At 34.9% G+C, this 24617-nt stretch overlaps 1 protein-coding gene across 3 annotated transcripts in view; it reads right to left on the bottom strand.

Annotated features, from left to right (window-relative positions):
• The window catches only part of HADHB (hydroxyacyl-CoA dehydrogenase trifunctional multienzyme complex subunit beta), a 43106-nt gene that overhangs the window by 6605 nt on the left and 11884 nt on the right, over positions 1-24617 (bottom strand). For all 3 annotated transcript variants that reach the window (XM_074300105.1, XM_074300104.1, XM_074300106.1), the window contains exons 4-12: positions 20177-20276; positions 19071-19115; positions 16484-16583; positions 11423-11510; positions 6643-6830; positions 6064-6244; positions 4935-5056; positions 1103-1182; positions 974-1021 (exon numbers count right to left, since the gene is read on the bottom strand). In XM_074300105.1, coding sequence (XP_074156206.1) covers positions 974-1021; positions 1103-1182; positions 4935-5056; positions 6064-6244; positions 6643-6830; positions 11423-11510; positions 16484-16583; positions 19071-19115; positions 20177-20276 — 952 coding nt within the window. The remainder of the gene's footprint in view (positions 1-973; positions 1022-1102; positions 1183-4934; positions 5057-6063; positions 6245-6642; positions 6831-11422; positions 11511-16483; positions 16584-19070; positions 19116-20176; positions 20277-24617) is intronic.

Here is a 24617-nt window from a genome sequence, read left to right as displayed (position 1 = left end):
TAGATTCTAGTCCTGGGTTCATTATTGAGCCTTAGGCTAAGTATTGTATGTATCTTCCTTGAACTTCAACTTTTTCATCTATCAAATGAAAATTAAAGATCCCAGCTACCTCACAAAGATCAAAGAAGCTGATTAACATAAGTGAAGAAGTAGTATAAATTATCAAGTACTATGCACATATATAAACTGTGAGAGCAAGAGTGTAAGAATGTGACCTCAAGGATCATGGTTAATGTAAACATCAAAAAGCAGCTCCCCCTTTCCTCCTCTCTTCACTCCTTTTCCTTCCCCCTCTCTCCCATGCAGGAAAGCATGCACTTGAGATAAATACAACTCCATGTGAGGGAGAAGCTTATACCAAGCCTCTGGGAAGGAAGGGTACCAGAAAAAGCCTGATATACAAAATGAATTGTGTATTAAGCTTTAAAGAAAATGAAACATTCTAAAACGCAAAGTGAGGAGGGAATGCATTCCAGGTGTGGGAGACAATATGCATCAAAGTGGAGAGAAAGGAGAGGAAATGCCTCGGGTGAAAAGCAGCAAGGTCAGTTTGGGCTGAAGACTACAAGGGTATGAATGGGGATGAGGCACATAGGTTAGAGCCAGATGGGTAGGGGTTTTAGATGCCACACAGAGGAGCTCTAGTTGATTCTGGAGGCAAGACAAGCCACAGAGGTTTTTTAACCAGCCTAGGGGCTGAGGGTTGGCCTGGCGGACCTATAGCTAGCAGTGATATAAAGAAGGGAGACTACAGATGAAGAGACCAATGAGGAGGCTACTGCAATAAGCCAGTGGAGGTGAGGAAGATGTGCACTAGGCTGGTGAAAGGAAAGAGAATCAAGGAACACTGGGTTTATGAGATTATGTCTGATACAATTAGTGTACAAACGGGTCATTTCTTGAACTTAAAATTTGTGAAATCTGGCCATGTTAAACATTCCTAAACAAATCCAAAGGCAATGTTACCACTTACCCCAGTAAAAGTTGATCTTTTGGATCTTGAGACACATACACAAAATCCCTAGGCAGAAAAGCATTGCATTTAGTCCCAATAATTAAAAAATGAAAATAGTAGAAGATTCAATTTAACATTTCACTTTACCTTAAATATGCCTTTGGTTTATAGCCAAGGGCCAAAGCTTTTTCTTCTGACATAATCAGCATTGCTGAAGCTCCATCTGTCTGAAATAGCAACCAAAAAGACAGTGCAATTCTTGGTCTCCGTATTGAGTGATTAAGGTCCCCCAAATGGGTTCTCTTAGCTCCGTTGTTTATCCTAGTTCTAAATTGGGGAAATAATTCATATTGTATCTCTCAAATACTGAGAACTAATTTTTTTTTTCTGGATAGTGCTATGACCATTCCACTTGATAACTTAACTAGTTTCATCCACCACTAAATTACAACTTAAGAACATTTTATGACCTTTTAACTGGGAGTTGGGTTAACAAAGAACAAAGTATCTACAAAAAATTTCATTTTATCAATTAGAGACTTTTAAAAAAGCATGCCTTGTTCCATATATCAGAATCAAAGCTTTGTGTTTTGGGCACAGAATATCAGGAATTTTATAACTCAGCTCACAGCAGTATTCCCCCAGTAGCTGAACCTTTTCTACATATCTTGGGATCTTTCTTTGAAAACGTTCTTTATTTCTGTGTCTTCATAGCACCTTCTTTCTCACTTCTAGGCACTGCAGTGGTAGGAGGCCATGATGATGGAGGCAGTAAAAAGAGAAGTAAGTTGTAAACAGGAAGTAGAGGCTATCATATGCAGGGGTGCCTCTTGCAGATAACCCTAACTTTTTTACCTGACATTAAATGGTATCAGGATACCAAAATGCCTATCTAAATACCCTTCTTGTTGCACTTCAAATAAAATAGCTAAAAGAATTCAAATGGAAATGTTGCTCCATCATAAATTCTTCTAAAGTCAGACTATGATGTCCTGGATCACATTGTTATGCCTCACTGTTATAGTTCTTTGACTTAAATTTCATCAAATTACTATAAATTCTAAAGAAGAGGCCACATTCTTTTGCTACCCTATATTTTTGTTATGTCAAATACTCCTTCAAATAAGTAGGCTACTTGCTAGGAAAGACAATTTTTTGGTGCTAGATGTTCACTGTACATTGAAACTTTCAAACTGAGCTCCTTATTTGTCTGCAGTTTTACATAATATCTCAACCATCACACTACTTAACAAGCCTGGAAATTGTAGCTTGAATATCCCTGCTATGCTTTGTATTTGAAATCTCCACACATGCAATATAATCTTTTCTCTTTCCTGTATATTAATATTTAACTACATCATCTCTAAGAGCATTTTGCAACCACTGATTTTTGCAACCATCAGTGAGTGTATGTGCTTACTATAAGAAATAAGGCTTTTTTGAGGGCAGGGAGTCTATCATTTACCTTTTTCTCTTCCTTAGCATTTAGCAGGTGCTCAAAATGAGAAAGCTGGCATAGAGAACATTAATTAGGATCAATGTGGATCTCCAGGAGGCTACTTTGAATTGGGAGATCACACTATCACAGACTGAAGGCAGAAAATGTCCCAGATCATTGGCTAAGGGCCATGAGGGACTTTTTAAAGGCTCTCTAGTCCCATTGACTCATTTTACAGATGAAGAAACTGAGAAATGAAATCATAAGGTCAAAAAGAGTCAGAATTTGAACCCAGGTCTTCAGAAAAACCAAGCACTGTATAAAACACTATCTCCTTACTAGGAAATGGTTCCCTTGCTTATTAGGTTAAAGGTATGGTGGGAATTTAATGCCCACTAAGCAGAGAAGAAAATAAGGGTTTTAGGAAAGGGTAAAATTGTCAAAATTAATCAGTGGAGGAAAGTCCAGTGATTTAGAATAAAAGGGCTACCTTGAGTAGGCCCCAACAATTGGCACCAAGAAAAGGAGTCCTTTGTAAGGATAAAAATCAAGAAGCAGAGAAAACTAGATTTTTGTAGTCATGACTTAGGCTGCTCTATGGCTACAAACATCTAATAGGGAAAGAGCAATTAACTCTGGATAAATTTTTCAGGTACAGTAAGAAGGGAATTCTGGAGTTGAGAAGAATTAAGTATTCTTTGACCCAGGGAAATTCCATTTGGGATCATTCTTTGAACTAATGAATGTTTCTATGGACTCCTCTCTACTTTCCTACAACTTTTGGAGCTGATGAGGCAGCACGTCTTCCTTCTTAAAACTGCCTCCCTTTCTATAATAGTTTTGGGTGTTTATGGAACCTGAATCTCTGAGAGTAAAACGTCGGTTATGCAGCAAATGAGTATAAAACTGTAAAGAAGTCTGAATCAGTTATATTTCCAATGAACAGCTTATTACAAATTAGGTAAAATGAAAATAATGATAACCAAACTTGAAGACTGAAATAAAAATTTAAGTGCTATTTAGTGATACTAAAAACACCTGACTTAAAAGGTTAAGCTACTGCCAAGTTTCTTCTACAAAACAGAGAAAAGTGAATTAAATGAGTATAGTGAGGCAGAATCACTGTGTTGCACCACTATGTCCTAAGGAGTTAATGGATCAGTGTCAGTCTAGAGCTCCGTGTACATTTTTTATTTTTTTAAAATATTCTGATAAACTTTACTCCAATATAATTTGTTTCTTTAGTAATTATTTTATTTTATGCATTTTAAAAACAATATCCTTATATGGATAGTGGTGCTAATATCAAATTGCAGTTGTTGTTGATTGATTCCATATTGTAGAAAATTTTCAGTAGTGATGATGAGATAAATGTTTAATAATTAAATAAATGCCATAAAGTTAAGAGGATAGCCAATATGTTGAATAGCAATTAGGATTCAAAGTAACCTCATTAGGGTGTTATAATGGACTGCAAATAAAAATATAATATTTTAACAGGGATGGATGCACTCAAGTGGAGAGAGGGTTCTTAACTTTTGTTGTGTCAGAGATCACTCTGACAGACTGCTAAAACTGATGGATCCCTTCTGAGAATGTTTTTAAATGAATAAAATAAAAAAACTTAGGATTATAAAGGAAATCAATTATATTGAAATACTTACCAAAATATTTTTCAAAACCAATTTCACTAACCTCTGATTAAGATTCCCTGATTTTGAATTACTATGGCATAGTAAATAACAGAGCTAGGCTTGATGTTGTAAGTCTGTTGTTGGATTCAAATTTTACTTCTGACACTTACTAGCTAGGGAACACTGGGCAAAAATTTAGCTTTTTTTGTGCCTCAGATAATTTCTTTAAATAAGAGATGGTTGCTGAGCCATCCACTTCAGGAGAGGGCATTCCCACAGCAAAAGTCCCTCACATTGATGCAATTATAGATACCCATCAAATAGATGTATTCATATAATACCCATGCTGAACGCTGGTCTAAAAAAAACAATGACCTAAATATTGCATAAGGGAAGGCTTGACCTAAAGGAGTTTTTGTTATGTGACAAGGATGTATCAGTTAAATTTACTAATGCATTCAACCTTCACTAATATATTCAGAGGAAGGCAATCAAGAAAGCTAAATCTGAAAATTACCTCATATGAAAATGCGCTGAAGGAGGCTAGGGCACTTAACTTGAAAAAGAAAAGCCTTAAAAAGGCCATGATCAACACCATCAAAAATATGAATGGCTGTCGCAATGAAGTTAGAATAAATCCATTTTGTGTTGCTCTAAAGGACAAAATTAGAGTTGATGGATGGAAACTGCAAAGAAAGCAAATTCTGGCTTCCACCTCAGAGTTTCTATGATTCAGTAACTGTGTTGTCTTGATAATGACCTCTACTGGATCTATATTTTGGATAGTGCTACTTTGTTAAGCATTCACTATGTGAGAAGCATATGTACATATCTCAGGCCCAATTGAGAATTCTACCAAGCAAAAAGTACAAGAAATGTCAACAGCAAAAACATGTCTTGTGTTTACCAGAAAAGAGGAGTTAGCAGCTGTGACTGTGCCATACGGTTTAACGAATGCAGGTTTCAGTTTTGCCATTTGTTCCAAAGAGGAAGGACGAATGCCATTATCTTTGGTAACTGTATCTTTTCCTATTGGGAAAAAAAAAAAAGCATTTTTAACTTGAAGAAATGATATAAAATGCCATTTTAGAGAAAAGAGCTTGAAAAAAATCACAAAAACATGAAATTTAGCCAGGCTTAGCCAATTAACACGCGGATTTTTTTTTTTTTTATAAGACCTAAAGAAAGAACCTATTTTAAATAAAAATAAAATAAAACATCACAATGCTTGTGGGGAAACCTAAAGGAGTAAAGAAATGATTCCATCATGTAAATCAGCACTCTACAAAGAGAGGGTATGTATCTGCTGTACAAATAAATAGCTAACAATTTATATAGCACTTACTATGTGCCAGGCACTATTAAACATTTTATAAGTATTATTTAATCTCATCCTCAATCCTGGAAAGTAGCTGCTGTCCTTAATCCTCTTTCACAAATAAAGAAACTATGATAAAGAGAGGTTAAGCAACTTGTTTAGGTTCACATAGCCAGTTATAATCCAATGCTGAATTTAAATTCAAGCCCTCCTGACTCCAGAACTGGCACTCTATCCACTGGGCCAGATAGACTGTTGGCCTATAATGACATCTTATATTTAATGTGAGTGCTTATAAATACTTGCTTTATCTCCAGAACCCTGTAAAATCAGTAGGATGAGAATTATTCCCATTTTTACAGAGCGGGGGGGAGGGGGGGAATTAAATACTTTTAACTAACAACATAAAGAGAATTTTGACAGAGCTAAAATTTAAATTCTGGTTTTCCAAATCCAAGATCAGACTTATTCCATTACATTACCTTCAGGAGGAGCAAGCATAGTAAACCTGGAGGGGATCAACTAATAATACATTCTTATCCCCAAATCACGGAAAAAGACTGGAATGAAATAGTTGAAACTTAGTTTTAAGATACCAAGACGAGGAATTTCAGGTAAGACAAATATTTGATGTACTTCAGAAGAAGGGGTTTGTGAGACTCTGCAGCTAGTTCTCATACTGCATTCTTCCATAAGGGAAAAGGCAAGTTGTGTTCACCTGGAACTTTGAAAGCGATGACATCAGTGAGTAGCCCTTGCTCCTGGGCTTGCTTGGCTAGACTGTGAGAACGAAGGGCATACTCATCCTGCTCTGAGCGGGAAACAGAGAATGCAGCAGCCAGTCGATCAGCAGAATGGCCCATTGTCTCACTGGTTGAGAATTCAGCCACAGCAGGGAGCTGGGAAGAGAAGAACAACAAGAGTCAGGAACGCTGATGACCATCTGACAGCAGCCACAAGTCCCAAAACATGACTTTTGCTTATTCTCTTTGGAAAAACTGCAATCAAAAGGTTTTGTTGGTTGTGTTTTATAACTGAAGAAACAGAAAGCTCTCTGAAAATCACAGAATACATAAGCTAGAGTTTCTTTGACAATCCAAACCAGGACCCTAATAATAAAGGTCCTCGGCATCTACTTTTTTTTTTTTTTTTAACACATTAAAATAAATAAGTTTTCACTGTGGCCAACAAGATCTTCCTTCATGAGTGTTTAACACATGCAAAGTCCAACCTTTACATTACATAAATGAAACTTACTTGACAATCAGAGATCTCTCCAGAGAAGTTAAAATCTTACCTCTGGTGCCAAGAAATTCAGCCTGAATTTAGAAGCTACAGACAGTCGCTGACCCAGAGTCTTGGCCTTGTTAAGCTCAAGCATCAGTTTCCTCATCTTCCTAGAATGTCGAATCGGGACATCCGACATTAACTCCACACCACCTGCCACAACTACATCATACTGTCCAGAAGCAATCAAACCAAAACCTATAGGAGAAGGTTAATAATGAGAATGACAGAAGTTTCTTATTTATAATATATCATGGTATTATTTTTAATCTGAACCTAAAAACCACATAATATGAATATTTCCAACTATAAGGCGTAACAGAAAAAAAGTACATGAAAACTGTTAACCATTATGTACTGTTTGATTTTCCTTTTAAATATATAATAAATGCAGCATGGATCTTTCAAAGCTGTCCTGTTTGCCTGTGTTTCCTTCTATTTTTTCCTGTGCATTTGAAAAAATGGTGTGATGACATTCCTTTCTTTCTTTATGGAGATCCTATTACTATTCCTTCTTTCTCTTACCTACCCTTAAAACTGAAGGGGAAAAAAAGAACCTGAGTTCAAATCTGGCCTCAGACACTTAAGACTTCCTAGCTGTGTGACCCTGGGCAAGTCACTTAACCCCAATTGCCTCAGGAATTTTTTTTTTTTAAGAGAAAAATAAAATTCTTACATACACATAACAAATATGCATAGTAAAGCAAAACAAATTTGCACAATGGCCATGTCAAAAAGTAATTGTCTCACATTGGGGGAGGAGCTGATCAGAAGCAAAATACTTTTGGAAGAGAGTGAAGGTGAAAGGAAAGAAAGAGCAGAATAAATAGGGAAATTCAGTTAGCAAAAGTAATTATAAAAAGAATTTTGAAGCAAGTTTCTCTAATGAAGTTCTCATTTCTCAAATGTATAGGAAACTGAGTCAAACTTTTACATATGTGTATATATATGTGTATGTATACATACATACAGTCATTCTCATTCCTTAATTGATAAATGATCAAAAGATGTGATCTATGCCCAAAGAATTATAAAATCATGTATATCTTTTGACTTAATAATAATACTGTTACTAGGCATGAATCTCAAAGAGATTAAAAAAGAAAAGGAAAAGAACCTATATGTATAAAAATATTTATAGCAGCTCTTTTCTTAGGGCAAAGAACTAGAAACTGAGGAGATGCCTATCAACTAGGGAATGGCTAATAAACTGTGGTATGAGATTATGAAGGAATATTATTGTTCTACTTATAAGAAATGATGAGCAGGATGCTATCAGAAAAACCTGGAAAGTCTTCCATGAGCTCAAGCAAAGTGAAATATACTGTGTACTTAGTAATAGTAAAGTCGTGGGATGATTGACTGTGAGTGACTTTGCCCTTTTCAGGAGTACAATGATCCAAGACTATTCTGAAGGACTTAAGATGAAAAAAAAAACAAACGTTATCCATACCCAGAGAAATAATGGATTGTATCTGAATACAGACCAAAACATACTTTTTTTTCCTTAAAGGATTTTTTTGGGGGTGGGGGGAGATCTATGTTTTCTTTTGCAATATGACTTTTATGGGAATATTTTGTACAACTTCACATTGGGGAGGAAGGGAGAGAATCTGAACTCAAAATTTTAAAAACAAATGTAAAAAATTTCTTTTTTTCATTAACCAAATAAAATTTTAAAAAATTAAAACATTAAAAAAAAACCTAGTTACTTCATTCTGGTCTATCACCTCTTTCTAGAAGATGGGTAGGATATTCCAACATCAGGTGTCTGGATTATCCAGTTTTTTACTCTTTACAACTTTTTTATTTTTATTTTAATAATAATAGTTTTTATTTACCAGATATTTGCATGGGTAATTTTACAACATTGACAATTGCCAAAACTTTTGTTCCAATTTTTCCCCTCCTCCCCCCTCCCCCAGATGGCAGGTCGACCAATACATGTTAAATATGTTAAAGTATGAATTAAATACAATATATGTATACATGGCCAAACAGTTGTTTTGCTGAACAAAAAGAATCAGACTTTGAAATAGTGTACAATTAGCCCGTGAAGGAAATCCAAAGTGCAGGCAGACAAAATTAGAGGGATTGGAAATTCTATGTAGTAGTTCACAGTCATCTCCCAGAGTACACTTTTTTTTTTTCTTAACAACCTTTACTCAGTTAATTTCAACATTTAGCAATCCTTAACAGTCAAATTTTTTTCTTATGTCTAATTTATAAATATCTCTTCTGCAATTTAATGTTATTTCCTTTTGTTCTGTGTGGATATTGAGAAACAGAAATTTTGAGATACAAAAGGAATTACATTGATGTACTAAGACTAATTTGTGATATATTATAAATTAAGTCAAACAAGTAGCCAACATTTACCCTATGAACAGATTTTTGTGTTTAGTCAAGTAGGTACAAATTCTGGCTCTGCTTCTTACTAGAAACCCGTAAGATTTAGTGATAGATGGACTCTCAGATAATATAGATGACATTTATACAATGCTTTTAGTATTACAAAATATTTTGTATACATTATTTAGTGGAAAAACTGAGAGAATGGCCCTCATAACCTTGCCCAAGGTTACACAAGTATTACATTATGGAACTGGGAGTCAAAGCTAGATTTTTCAACTCCACATCATTTTATCTATGTAGACATGAGTTTCTTCATCTAGAAAAGGAAGGGATTCAATCAGCTGTTCTCTAGTACTTTCTAGCTCTCAATTCTATGATCCTTATCAGGAACATAGTCCATGTTGTAATCTCTTTTACAGAGCCAGCTTAAGTGAAAAGAAACTAAACCATGTTACTGCTTCTCAGTAATGAACTACTTTCTTTGTAGCTTTTCCATGGCTTTAGTTCTTGATATTGGGGTCTAGAGTTCTCCCATTTGTGCACTCTGCCAAGTATGGTCTTCTTCTAGGCCTATTCCATTCGTGTGTTGTTCCTTACTTGTGTGCCCTCTTAGCTTATGAATTTGTCTTGTTCCTTACCTCCCTTTTTACAGGGCTTGAATAAACTAGCATATTTGACTACCCTGATTTCTCTCAGTTTTAGCTCTTCCCATTATTTATCTGTCTCTCTCTTTCTCAATTAAAACCTTTTATTTTCAAAACATGCACAGATAATTTTCAACATTCATCCTTGCAAAACCTTGTGTTCCAAATTTTTTCCACCCCTTCCCCCACTCCCTCTCTTAAATGGCATGTAATTCAATATGTTAAACATGTACAATTCTTCTATACATATTTACACAATGATCATGCTGCAAAATAAAAATCAGATCAAAAAGGAAAAAAATGAGAAAGAGAATAAAATGAAGCAAACAACAATAAAAAAGTGAAAATACTATGTTGTGATCCACACTCAGTTCCCACAGTTCTCTCTCCAGGTGCAAATGGCTCTCTTTATCACAAGGCCATTGGAACTGGCCTGAATCATCTCATTGTTGAAAAGAGTTATGTCCATTTATCTACCTGTCTCTTATTGTGCATCAGCCAGGATAAGATATTCTTTATATTTCCTCCAGAACTAAAGAAATAGGAAACCTTGTTTGGCACTGTGATTAGTGATTAGAGATCAAAAATGTTAAGTAAATATTTCCTTATTTCTCAGTCTCTTTATTTGCCTCTCTAAAAGACCTTGGGAATTTTAAACAGGTCAATATCTGCCAACATAATGCCACTGAGCTTGTGATGAAGTGTATTTTTGCTTCTTCTTGACTCAGAAGAGCCTCTGTAATAGTAATATCCATAGATCTTAAGACTCCTTGCCATGTAAACACATTTTGTCGATATTCATAAAATCTTGGCTCTTGACAAGATATGTTCACTTTATCATCAAATACTAATTTCATTTGTACTATATTCAAGAATGATGCTTGGCTGGGATACAACCAAATCACTGTTTACTTAGAAAGTCATGTAGCTCACTAATTTTAATCATTTGCTCTGAAGCTCCATCCTCAGTTAGGAAATTCTGAGAACTTTTGAAAAGCATTATTAATCACCAACAACACAATTGTTCAGAAAGTCCATATCAAGGAAGAGCCATTTTTCATTTGTTGCAAAAATGCTCTTGGAATGATCTGGTTACTCTTTCTTTAAATACGTCTTTCTTATTGTATAAGATGTCTTTATTTATGCTGTTCAACTTAAATCATCCTTTCCCATGTTTTACCAACATGTTTATATTTTAAATTGTTGTTGCCCTTAGCTCAGATATCTCTCTACTTGAAAAGAAAACAAGTGTTAGCTATGGAGGTTTTTAAGTTCTTTTAGTCTTCTTGAATTTGATTTGCTTCAGTCATACTTTTTTAGAAAATTTCCCATTTAATTAAATTTCCTTCTTACTAACTCCACTTGGAACTTTTAACAACATAGATTGCAACTATTCTGTGATTTATAATTTAATGATTTGCTTTGGGCTACACATCCAATTATGGGTAAGAGACAGTACTTGAACCCAGTTCTTCCTAATTCCCAAGTTAGCTTTCAGAAATCTCTATATTTAAATGTAAGGATTTAAGAAAGGGAATAGTAACTAAAATAGAATCATTTAAAAGATAAATTTTATAACTCATATAATTCCTAAATTATGGTCTTAATTAATTTTAAAATATCAGTAATGTTATAGATTTTGTTTCTTAATCTAAACAAATTACAAAAACTTAGGCAAATCACTTAATTTCTCTTTAACAAAGCTACCTACCCCCTGAACAATGAACTAAGATAAGGCTTTTAACTTTGAAATTATTAACTGAAAATTATGGAACTTGTTAGTGAGCATACCTGTTGTCATGGCTTGGTTGGAAGAGATGCAAGCCATAGTGACAGTGTGAGCAGGAATCTTGTCTGAGAAGCCAGCTCCCAGGGCAGCCTTTGAAAAACATATGGAGTAATTACTTATAAAGAAAGAATCTGACACTGTTGACTACCCTCTTCTTCTCCTGGATACATACTCCTTTTTAGGTTTTCATGACGCTACTCTCTCATGGCTCTTCTCCTATCTTACTGATCACTCTTCTCCCCTTTTCTGGGTCATCATTCATGTCATGTCCCATTAACTGTTGGAGGAATTCAAGCCTGGGCCCTCTTCTTTTTCTTTACATTCTCATGATTGGTGAATTCATCACCTCCCAGGAGTTTGATTATCATTTCAGGAAGCTTATTCCCAGATCCACATATCCAGCCAAATTATTTTTCATTACTTCTACTCGCATAAATCCAACTTGACATTTCATCTCAGTTTTAGCTCTGCTCAGTTATCTACCTGTCTCTTACTATGCATCAGCCATACTAAGAAATTCCTCAAATTTCCACCAGAACTAAAGAATATTCATTGGGGAAACCTTGTATGAATGGTGGCATTGTGATTAGTGATTAGAGACCAAAAATGTTAAGTAAATATTTCCTTATTTTAAACAGATTTAATTTCAAAATAGATATCCCATAAACATCTCAAATTTTACATGTTCAAAATAAAACTCATTATCTTTCCCCCCGAACCATCCCTTTTCTGAATTTCCTAGTTTCTATTGAAGACACTATCATCTTTCCAATCATCTAGGTTTGCAATCTCAAGAGTCATTTTCAATTTCTTTCTCTCATCCACACAGGCAATTAATGGTCAATTCTTACAGTTTCTACCTCTTTAATATCACATATCTACTCCCTTCTGTTCTTTCATATTTTTATTCAGGCCCTCTTCATCTCTTGCCTAGACTACTGATATAAGTTTCTTCCTCCATCAAGTCTCTATCCATCCCATTTAAACATCTGCTATATTCCAGGCACTATGCTAGGTATCAGAGCTAACAAAGACTAAATGAAATAATCCCTCCCTTCAAGAACCTTACATTCTAGAGCAAAGACAGGATGTAACCATTTTTGCATATACATATGTGTATGTATACATGTTTATATAGATACATGTATTTATATATACAATTAATGTGTATGTGTGTTATATATATGTGTGTGTACTTACAATATATGTACTTGTGTATGTGTGTATGTATATACCTATAAAATATACTAAAGGTGATGGAAGGGAGAGGGATAAAGAAAGGTTTTTTTCTTTCTTTTTTTTTTTTTTATTAATAGTTTTCATTTACCAGATATATGCATAGGTAATTTTACAACATTGACAATTGCCAAACCTTTGTTCTAATTTTTCCCCTCCTTCCCCCTCCAGATGGCAGGTTGACCAATACATGTTAAATATGTTAAAGTATAAATGAAATACAATGTACGTATACATGTCCAAATAGTTGTTTTGTTGTACAAAAAGAATCAGACTTTGAAATAGTCTACAATTAGCCTGTGAAGGAAATAAAAATTGCAAGCGGAAAAAAACAGAGGGACTGGGAATTCCATGTAGTGGTTCATAGTCATCTCCCAGAGTTTAAAGAGGTTTCTTGTAGAAGATGGATGATGAACTGGATTTCAAAAAATAAAAAGGTTTCCCACATCAGTTAAAGGAATTTTCCTCAATTGCAGAACTACCACATAACCTATTCAATACTTCCTTTGTTGTTGTTTCAGTCACATCCAACTCTCTATGACCCTATTTAGATTTTTCTTGATAAGGATACTGGAGCATTTTATCATTCCCTGCTCTAGCTCATTTTACAGATAAAGAAACTAATGCAAACTGAGGTAAGTGACCTGCCCAGGGTCACACGGCTAGTAAGTGTCTGAGACTGAATTTGAACTCAGGTCTTCTGGACTCCAGACTTGGCACCTAGATGCCCCTTAATGGTTTTTTATTGTTTCTAAAATAAGATAAAAACCTGGCCCCTTCCTTTCTAAATTTATACATAATTCCTCTTACCATCTAAGATCCAAGCAAACAGCCTTCCTACTTACACATGATATTCCCTCTCCCAACTTTATTCCCTTTCACTGATATTGGCCACCATGTTTAAAATGAAATCTCTCTTCACTTCTGATTTCCTTCAAAAAAAAAAAAAAATCAAAAACCCTGAATTCCTTAAAAAAAAATGAGCTCAATCACCACCTTCTTCATGAAGTCTTTCCCCAGTCCCTCTTAATCACTTTCTAATGTCCTCCCCAGCAAAAATTATCTTATGTTTACCATCTATTTTCTCTATACTTCTCTATCTCCATGGTATCTCCCCCAATATAAAAGAAGCTCCTTGGCTGCTTCATTTTTGTCATCCTCTCTCCAGTAGCCAGCTTACTGTTTGGCAGAGAGAATCAAATCTTGCTTTAGGCAAAAGCTATTTGATAAATGCTCATTGAATTCCTATAAACTTCTATGAGAAATTTGAATATTTAATAAGCACTACACCTGTAATGCTGAATCAACATTCTCATCTACAGCAAATAGCCCATTTGGCTGAAATGAATTTGAGTCCACTGAAAAAACTACTTTCACTGGAATGTAAAGCCTGAACAGTAAGAGCCTCCATCATATAAGGTGACATGTTGACTACAAGAGATAAACAAGCAGCAACAGAAATCTGAAGTTCTGTTCTTCTGAGTTTCCAATGACAAATCACAGTGGCACCTTGCCAAATGGTACAAAGTTGAAACATGCAAGAAAGTTAAAATTAAACCCTGAAGCATTTCCCTCATGTTAAGTGTCATCTGGTCATGGAACCATGTGAATAGGCAAAAATAACTCATCAACTAATCCTGCCAAGAGAAGATAAGCAAAAAAGCAAGCTGAGATGTGTTTCTTTTGCAACCTGTTGAAATGTCTGCCTAAACTGCAAACTTGGCTTCTTTATAGGAATTGTTACATAGGGCATTACCAAGGATTCCCATAATTTAAAACCTAAAGTCACCCCCTTCCATCGTGAAAGGCAGACAAAATATTTTCCACATCAGCTGAGATGTTAGATAGTATTTCTTATTCCTTTTAAAGTTGACATCCAACCCTGTAATGTACACTAAAAGGACAGAAAACTAAAGGCATGATTTTGGTCAGTCAGATCAAAGTAAGCAATCAACCTTTAAAAGTTACACACATACACACAAATAAAATAAAGCTTACACAAAAGCCTATCAATTTCATATAATCAAAGTTATTTATTTTATCTTAGTAATGGTCTCTGTCTCTTGATGACTAAAAATATATCTCCTCCCTTACAGTTAAACAAAAAGCATATTATCTGCTTCTCTTCTAATTTTTTATAGTCTGATTTTTAATCTTAAAGTGATATATTCATTTTGAATGTATTGAGGAATATGTTGTAAGGTGTTGGCACAAGTCTAATTTCTATCAGACTACTTTCCAGTTTTCCCAATAATTTTCTCTTTCTAGTCATTTAGGTATCCCACTTTATCACATTGTGAGTTATCATGGTCTATTATTTCTGATTCTCCCTTACCCAGTCTGTTGCAATGATATACCTCTTTATTTTTTTTCAACCAATTAGAGATAGTTTTAATGACTACTGTTCTAGAACAGTTTGAAATCTGAAAGGCAATTTTATCTTCCCTTCATTCCTTACTTTCATTATTTCTCTTATTAATATCCTAAATCTTTTACTTTTCCAAATGAATTTTTTTTATTATTTTGTCAAGTTATGTAGAATATCCCTCTGACAAGTTGATTGGTACAGAATTAAAATTAAAAATTAATTCTGGAAGTATTGTCTTTTTATTATATTGGCACATCTTAATTATGAGCACTAAATATTTTCAATTTATTTAAATTGTCCTATATTGCTTTAGGAGAATATTTTGTAACTAAATCTACATTAGTACCATGTGCTTCAGCAAACTGATCCCCAGATATTTTATATATTTTGTAATTATTTGGAATTAGATTTCCCTTTTTTTTAATCATTGGTTCTTAGATTTGTTATTATATAAAATAAATTTGATTTTTGAGGGGTTATTTTATAGCATGCAACTTTGCTGAAGCTATTATTTATTTCAATGAGTTTCTCTGCTAATTCCCTAGTATTTTCTAAGTAAACTAACATGTCCTCAGCAAATAGGGATAGTAGTATCTTTTTCACCTATTTTTGTCCTATTACATACTACTGGTAGATTTCTAGAACTATATAAAATAATAGTGGGGAGAATAGACATTTTTGCTTTACTCCTGTATTTGCTGAGCATTGGATATGATAATGCTTTTGTCAAAGGCTTTTTTGAGGAAAACATTGATAATCATGTAGTCTTGGAATTATTTTGTTTTAATATGACTAATTACTTTAATCATTTTTCTTATGAACCCTCCTTGTATTCTTGACATAAATCCAATTTGGTCACAATGTATGATTTCTTGGATGAATCACGATAAAAGAATTTTATTTACAATTTTGAATCAGCATTAATTAAGAATATCAGTCTATATAGTCTCCTCCTGTGCTTCATTCACCCCTGGTTTAGGTATGAGAACTCTATTTGTCTCATCATAGGTATAAGAAAAGGTGCTTTTCTTTCTCAAGTTTTGAGAATAATTAGTATTGGAGCTAACTGTTCTTTAAAAATGATACAATTCTCCAGTGAATCCATCAGGTTTAGGATATATTTCCCTTGGTAGTTCCATTGGCAGTTTTTTTTCCTCAGATTGAATTATATAAGATCTCTATTTAGTGTTCTATTAGTTTGGGTGTTTTGTATTTTTGAATATCCATTATTCATGTCACTTCTTTTTCCTTCCTTACTTGGGTTTTGTTAGAACAGTTTTGTGGTCTACAGTATCAATATATATTAGGGAGTTTAAGATTCAAAGTTATGATTTAATACTTGACATTTTATTTTCAAGTTAAATAAACTTTATAAATTTTTAATAGGAAAAACAATCAATTGAAGATCAGGTTTATTGTCCTATGAGATTTATTAGCTATACAGTTTTGTTTTTCTTACCTCTCGAGCAACATTGCTTGTTTTCACTTCTTGGATAACTGTACCATAGACAATATAATCGACACTATCCTTTGGGATATTGGTTCGATGTAACAAGCCCCTGAAAAGAAAAATAAAATCAGAAATGTATATTCTAGAAGTAATCCTTTTCCCAAATGGGAAAAATTTCATGCTGAGATAATGTCTTTGACTCTGGGAAATAAGGGGAAAATTTGCTGGTACTGGCTAACATTTTGAACAAAATGTTCAACAGAATATAAATTTTGGGAACTGATTATTAAAATGAAAATATTAATATTGCTTAAGCAATTAAGTGGTGAATATTTCTAAAACTACAAATGGAAGTTTATACCCAATTTTAAATCTAGAGGTTGCCTGTCCCTACATTAATGATCACAAAGATAAACGAGTGTATGTGCATGCACATATATAAATTCTACTAGATTTCTCTATCATAATAATTCAATATTAAAGGAAAGCCTGTTGTTTTATACTGTTCCGTAATCCAAAAGTACAGATATTTTTTACTTAAAATAGATGGAAAGTTGAAAAGTGATATAAATAGAATTTATGTTAACTAGTACTTTCCCAATGAATATTCACAAAAACTGTAGACCTATTTATTGACCTCAGATGCTATACTATAACATATAACTTGATTACTTATTTATAACTTCTAGTCATGGTGAATATTCTATTGAAACTAAAGATCAAGATGACAATGCTTTGCATACTCATTAGATCCCTAGACAACTTATAATATAATTCTGTGGCCTCTCTGGGATTCTTGCCTCATAGGATGAAAATGTATATAATGTATGTGTATGTGTGTGTGTATGTGTATAAAATTGTATATGATTATATTGAGAATTACATCTAGCTAAATTATGCATATTAAAGCTAATAAATGCTATTAGAATTCAGAAAGAGGAGAGGTCACTTTGGGTTAAAATGGTTAAAGATTCATGAAGGAGCTATATAATATATACTGGCTTTTAAAAAGTTAAAATCTGTACAATTTGTTAAAATATTATAACTACAATAATTCTTCCTACTTACAAGATACACAAAAATAATGATTATCTAGAAATATCATCAAGTTAGCAAATATCTTTTTATTTGAACATATTTACTTGAGAGTATTGTTCCCTTTATAGTTACCTTATACTTGGTATTTTTATTGGTTCAAACCAATTCAAGATAATTAAGAATCTACTTTGTGAACACACTGAAGAAAAGTTTGTTGAACCTGATAAAGGACAGCCATGTGTAAGATTTTCAGTTGCCTAAGTTAGCTACTGTATAGGTAGAGTTATGCACTCCACCTAGTTCCTGGAGCACAATAGTAGTTATAACAGAGTTGATAGGAGGAAATGGACAGTATGGAATTAACTCCCCTGTCCTCACAAACATTTCTGTGGCTTCTAGGCAAGGGTTTATTTACATTAAATTTGTAACTCAATTTCTTTAATAAAAAATAACAATATCTTTTCCATTAAAAACATTTATTAATTAAGTAACTACTATACAATGGAAATGCAAGGATAAAAACAAAATAATTACTGCCTTCAGGAAGCTTATTATTTTATTGGAGTATGGGGAACAAAGATAGAATACAACATCTGCACAGACAGGAAAAGGTCAGAGAATACAACATGTCTAGAGATAAGTCAATACAAGATTACCTGAGGGAAAAAGAACTAAATATGGAGATTAGGAAAAGCTTTCTGGCCAAGCTTTGAAGGGAGCTAAGGATGCTAAGAGGTGAAGAGGAGGAGGGAAGAAGGACATCTGGGCATGGGGGATTGATATGTAAAGGCAAGGACCTGTCTGTGATATGTAAAGGAAAGGAGTCTGTGATAGACTATCAAATACAAGGAACGACAAGGCTGGTTTGGCTGAAATAAGAGTGCCTAAAAGGGAGGAATGTAAAATACATCTGGAAAGATAGGCTTATATAGAGATCATAAAAGGCTTTAAATGTCAAAGTGAATAGGATGTACTTTATTCTAGAGGGAGTAGGCCTCTGAATATCTGTAATCAGAGTAGTGACCCAGCTGGACCTGTGCTTTAGGAAGATTAATTTGGTAGCATTATGGAAAAAGAATTGGAAAGGGCTAAGACTAGAAGCAGGGAGACCAATCAGGAAGTTATTGCTAGAGTCCTGTGAAGAGACAACAAGGGTGGGAAAGAGGGTAGCAGCTGTGAGCAATGAAGGGGAAATGGCAGGATTATGTGAAGGAAAAATCAACAGACTTTTGAAATGTATTGCACTGGAGGAAGAAAGGAAGAAGGGAGGGAGAAGGAAGGGAAGGAGGGAGAAGGAAGGGAGGGAGAGAGAAGGAAGGGAAGGAGAAGGAAGGGAAGGAGAGAGAAGGAAGGGAAGGAGAGAGAAGGGAAGGAGGGAGAAGGAAGGGAAGGAGGGAGAAGGAAGGGAAGGAGGGAGAAGGAAGGGAAGGAGGGAGAAGGAAGGGAAGGAGGGAGAAGGAAGGGAGGGAGGAAAAGGAAGAGAGGGAGAGAAAAAGGAGAAGGAAAGAGGGAGAGAGGAAAAGGAGACAGGGAAGGAGCACAAAGAAGCTCTACTCACTTAAGTGCTGCTCTGGCCAAATCATGTGGCATCAGATCTTTATATCTGGGGAGAATAAAATACATCAATTCAACACAAAGGTCTTTTACTTCAAGAAGATCAAGAAGAGAGCTCACATTTATACAACCTTTTGCAGTTTACAAAGCCTTCTCACCAATCCTGTGGGGTAGGGACCATATTATTATTTATCTTCAGTTAACTGCTGAGGAAACTAGGATGAAGTAATGTAATAAGCTAAGCTCCAGGAAAGCTTCAACTGTTCCTGAATAGGTATATAAAGAATTAACAAAATGCTGCTGTATACACCACCACCCTCCCCCCAAAATTGCCCCAATTTAAGATGTTAAACTGAGGTCTACTCCCCAGATCCTTGTAAAGAAAATGTGATCAACATTCCAAACTTTTTACTTCTCAAAGCTTGTAACACAAGACACTTAAAACAAGGAGTTACTACCCTCCAAAAGCAGAATGAAACCTGATAAATTACTCTTTTACTGGAATCTGAACAGTTGTATTTGTTCCTCTCTCCACAAATTTTTATCTGCTCTCTTCTATCCTAATTAGATTTCGTTTACTGAAAAGGAGTGGAATCATCAAGAATCATTTGATTTAATATAATCCAGCCACATTCCATGGATTTAGAGCTATACTGAGTAAGATAAAAAATGGTTCAGACCATCTCTGAATTTCCCCCGACATCCAAAAACTTCAGGGAGCCTATGGTAGCATTTGGTCCACGATGTCCCTCCACTCCCATCTCCAGCCAATCTGGTTCCAAGATCAGTGTCCCAAACTAATCTGGTCTCTTCAGAGCTCTTTAGACCACCAAAGGTGAAGTTCCCCAACCTAAGGACTCAGTTAAAATCAAAATAATTTTAGATAATGAAGTGAGCCAAAGTGCTATTCAATTTGCTACATTTCCCTCGGGCTTCCAACATTGTGGAAAATTTGTCACAAGTGACCTGTAGATTGTCAGAACTCTATTCTTTCTGGGATGTTTAAGAATTACTTTGTTTCAGTTAAAATAAAGACATCAGTATACCGCCAATAGCAATCACTTGTGGTTATCTTAGAGAAAAGAAATAATATGATAGTTTCATACTTACGTGGTACCAGACAGCAGAAAGGGAATGCGCACACCATCTACCACCACAATATTCTTCACATTGGGCTTGGTTAAGGTCTTCTTACTTTGGGTTTGCACAGCTTTAAAATAAAATTCCACATTTAACTAAAAAAAAAATTAGCAGTTTTCCCCAAGAGTTTTGAAGAGCAATCCAGGAATTAATCATTCAACAAGCATTTATTAAATGTCTATTATGTGCCAGATTCTGACAGATACAGGAGATGCAAACACAAAAATGAAATAGATCCAACCCTCCAAGAACTTACATTTTATCTAGAGAGACAATGTGTAAGTATGTATGAAATAGACACAAGGAAAATTATTTTTTGGCAGGAGTGGGAAAAGACAAAAGTATATTGAGAATATTAAGATATTAAGTGGCACCTGAGTCAAATTGTAAAAACAACTTGAAATGATTCTGAAAGTTGAAGGTAAAGAAGGAGAGCATCCCAAGACATGACATACAAATAAATGCATGGTGATGAGAGAGTATATGAGGACCATCAAAAAGATCAGTTTGGCTGAACTGTAGAATGGACAACTCAAACAATGGACAAACATTTATTAAGGCCTACAATGTGCCAGGTATTATGGTGAGGACAGAAGTACAATGAATGAATCCAGGAGCACAATGGTGGAAAGATATATTAGGGCCAGGTTGAAAAGAGTTTTAAATGTCAAACACAAGTTTATATTTGATCCTTGTGGTAACTGGAATTCACTGGAGTTAAAAAGAGGCAGGACCTTCTTACCTTTTTATAGGTATATCCCCAGCACTTAGCACAATGCTTGGCACATAGTAGGTGCATAATAAATCATTATTGAAGTTGATTAAAATAATGGGCAAAGAAATTGACTTAAATACTTATAATTATATTTATAATTCTAAAAAAAATTCAGTGTTGAGGAATGGGAATATATCTATCTCCCACCAAGAATACGAGGCATTAGCTCTATTTCTAGATATATTCCCACCTTCATTTCCAAATGTATCTTTCTCCCTTCCCTAGTGCATCATCCTTGGAAACAAAGGATATAGAAAAGGAAACAAAGCGTTATCAGTTCCCTATTGCACACACATACAGGACTCCAACTTTGTAAAGAAGGAATGAAGGTGGAAATGTTGCAATTGTGATGGTTACTCTTTATGTATGCTAGCTTTGCTTAAAAGTCTGACAAGCATCCAGAAACTCATATCATCAGGATGTACTATCCACAAATTGCACTTTAGTTTTTGGCTGAAGCCATTATTTGCAAACGCCTGGAATTCTTTTAGGCTCTTTCTCAAACAGACATTCAAATGATAAGATCATTGTAAAGCTGTTGCAATGAAAGGGAAATCAGAAGCTGAAGGTCAATATAAAAAAGAGATCACAGAATGTTCAAGCAGAAATGTTCAAGTCAGGAAACCTTAATTTCAATGTCAATTTGCTTTCTCTCCCGACTCTAGGCTAAAGTTCGACCTTCTCCATTTAGCATTTAAAACCCTTCACATGCTTGTTCCAGTCTTTCCAGGCTAAGTGCCCACTGCTTTCTCCCTTATACTCTCAAACACCCTCCAGTTAATTGGTTCTCCAGCATGTATGCTACGCTGTCTTTAACTCACTACATCTTAGAACTGATGCTATGTGGTAAGAAGGAGAGATCCCCTCTGCTTGGAGAGAGGCAGGTCCAAATGCGAAAGAAAGAATTCGCTAATCCCAAAGTCTGTGGCAAAACATAAGTTTTATTTTTCACTAAGAAGCTCTCTTAACAGACAAAGAATGAATTAACAGAAACCTATTTTATGAGCAGATCTTGGAGGGCAGTTTGAGCTGAGTATCACACCAGGATTTCCCAAATGAATGAAAATCACTTTAAAGGCTTTTTTTTTTTTTTTTTTAATTCAGTATTTAGAGTTTCCTCAATGGGAATCTGGCTACCCAAAAGATCAATGAGGGGTTATTTGCCCAAGATTTCCAAGTAAAACATGCTTCTTATCTTAGGAAAAAGGTTTGTCTTGAAAATATGCCTTCTCCTAGACTCTCTAGAATCTGGGAGACCCCGAATTTCCCTTCTTTTACAGATCATAGAGGACACAATTTTTACAGAATAAAGGGGACATAATTTCAGAGTTCACCTGCCTGTTAAAACTACTTTATTGGTTTGTTGTTTTGCAGTCATGTCTGACACTCTTCATGACTACCTTTTGGGTTTTTCTTGGCAAAGATACTAGAGTGATTTTGCCATTTTCTTCTCTAGCTCATTTTACAGATGAGGAAACTGAGGCAAATAGTTAAATGACTTGCCCAGGGTCATACAGCTAGTGTCTGAGGCTGCATTTGAACTCAGATCTTTTGGACTCCTATCCTTTCACTCCATCATTGTGCCATCTAAAACTACTTGCCCCCTGAAAACTACTGGCTCTCTTCAAATAAGGCTCAGATCCAAAGCCACTCCCTATTGAAGACCTTTAATAATTGGTTCAATTGATTATCACTCAGCCCAGGGATTTCTTTCTATTTTACTAGTATTTATTTATTTGTCAGCCAATAGTAGAATGGAAAGTCCCTGAAGGCATGGGTTGTTTCCTGGTTAAATACCCCTTTTCCTCCCCAAGTAGTCAAACATGAAAGGTACTTAATAAAATTTGTTGAATGGAAACCAACTGAACAACAGCTGGCATACTATCTCTACGGGTTACCCCAGGCTGTGGAAGGAAAATAGTTTGTAAGCCTTAAATTTCTATATATACATCATTTACTATTATTACAACTCAACTAGAAGAGAGGGCTGTGCTTGGAGTTAAGGCCTACCTCAGATCCCAACCCTGATATTTGCTGTATGTTCCTGACAAATCACTTAATTGCTTTCAGATTATAAATTATAGGTGACTGGGCCTATTCACATTAATAAAATGACAGAACCTTGACATGTTGTCAAAACTTAAATGACTTAAATCCAACCTCTTCGGATGTTTTTTGTTTTTTTGTTTTTTTTTTGTTAACAGATGAGGAAACAGGAGCCCAGACAATTGGGGTGACCTGACAGTCAGAAATGTTTTAGCAATATTAATAATATAGATTATAGATTATTCCTAGGAAGGCAAATTCCGGTAGTAGATATGGAAGAGCAATAAGGAAATAGAAGAAAAAAGAGAAAAAAAAAATTGGCTTTGGAGCCAAAGAATATACAGTTGTAAATAAATCACTGCCCTCTCAGAATGGTTTCCTTATCTGTAAAAATGAGAAAATAGACTAGATTGATGTGACTGTAATCTCAGGAATACAGTTTGAAGGGGAGGAATGATGTGATTATACACCCAGGATACTGTTTGAAAGGAGAATGATGTGGCTCTAATCTCAAGGATACTGCACCATGGTTCTAAATTGTCTTTATTATTCAGATTATTTTACTTATTTTTTGACTCCAAGATGTCTGCCTTGAACTGATTTTTATGGACTCAGTTATTCTGGTTCTGGACCGAAGCTGCCTAACTAATTACAAAACAATACTAATTTATAACAGTAACACCAGCTCTGGTAGACCTAACTAATAAGAATAATGATGGATCTGGAAGAAAGAAGACTAGCTTGAAATCTAAACCAATCTCTAACCCATAAAATTAGCATATTAGTAGAACTCAGGTAATCTTTTAGCATATCAAAAGCTTTCATAAAATTAACAAATCAAAGGCTTTCTTTGGAATTAAGTAAACTGGAAGTACCCTAGAAACCCTAGTAATCTAAATAGACCTCAAAATTGGAAATCCTTCTACTTCTATTAATACTGTTTATCCTCCTCCCCACTACCATTTTGCTGCTTCTCTTTTAGAATCTAGCCAGCAGCCAAGAGCATAATAAAAAGAAATCTTTGCCTTTTGGACTGGAGATGATCTAAGACTACAAATTCTTTTGACATACCTCCTGACATAGGCCTGGAACCCCAACAATGTTTTGAAATTCAGTTTCTAAACCCCAACAAGATAATCTTTAAAGGTTCTTCCAGCTCTAAACCTATGATTATATGATTTATGAAATCAATTAATATCACTATAATTCCACTTCATAGTAAAAAAAAAAACCTTCAGATCATTAGATTTGTCCTTTTAGGAATTTCATTATTTGTAAGGGGGTACACTATACATTGGGAATGAGCCATGAGGTAAAGCACTTGAAGATGCTAGAAGGAGAAATTCTCCTTGAATCCTGCCTCAGTGAGACCTGCCCCAGGGAATCAAGTAAACTGGTTTATCTAGGTGGGGCTAGTTGAGTCTGGATCTGGAGATTCCAACCCTATTGAATTGAAGAAACACCCATTCAATTCCAAGATTGTCTATTCTGATTCCAGCTCAAACTCCACCTACCAGCCCCCATCAAGAGCAAACCCCAGCTTTTAGCCAAGGCTTCTATTATAAAAAAAGCCAATTTTAAGCTCAGTCC

This window comes from Sminthopsis crassicaudata, chromosome 3 (genome assembly GCF_048593235.1).
Source record: "Sminthopsis crassicaudata isolate SCR6 chromosome 3, ASM4859323v1, whole genome shotgun sequence".
In the NCBI taxonomy this organism is placed as follows: Eukaryota; Metazoa; Chordata; class Mammalia; order Dasyuromorphia; family Dasyuridae; genus Sminthopsis; species Sminthopsis crassicaudata.
Note: the sequence above shows the minus strand (reverse complement) of the source record. Positions and strands in the feature narration are given on the sequence as shown.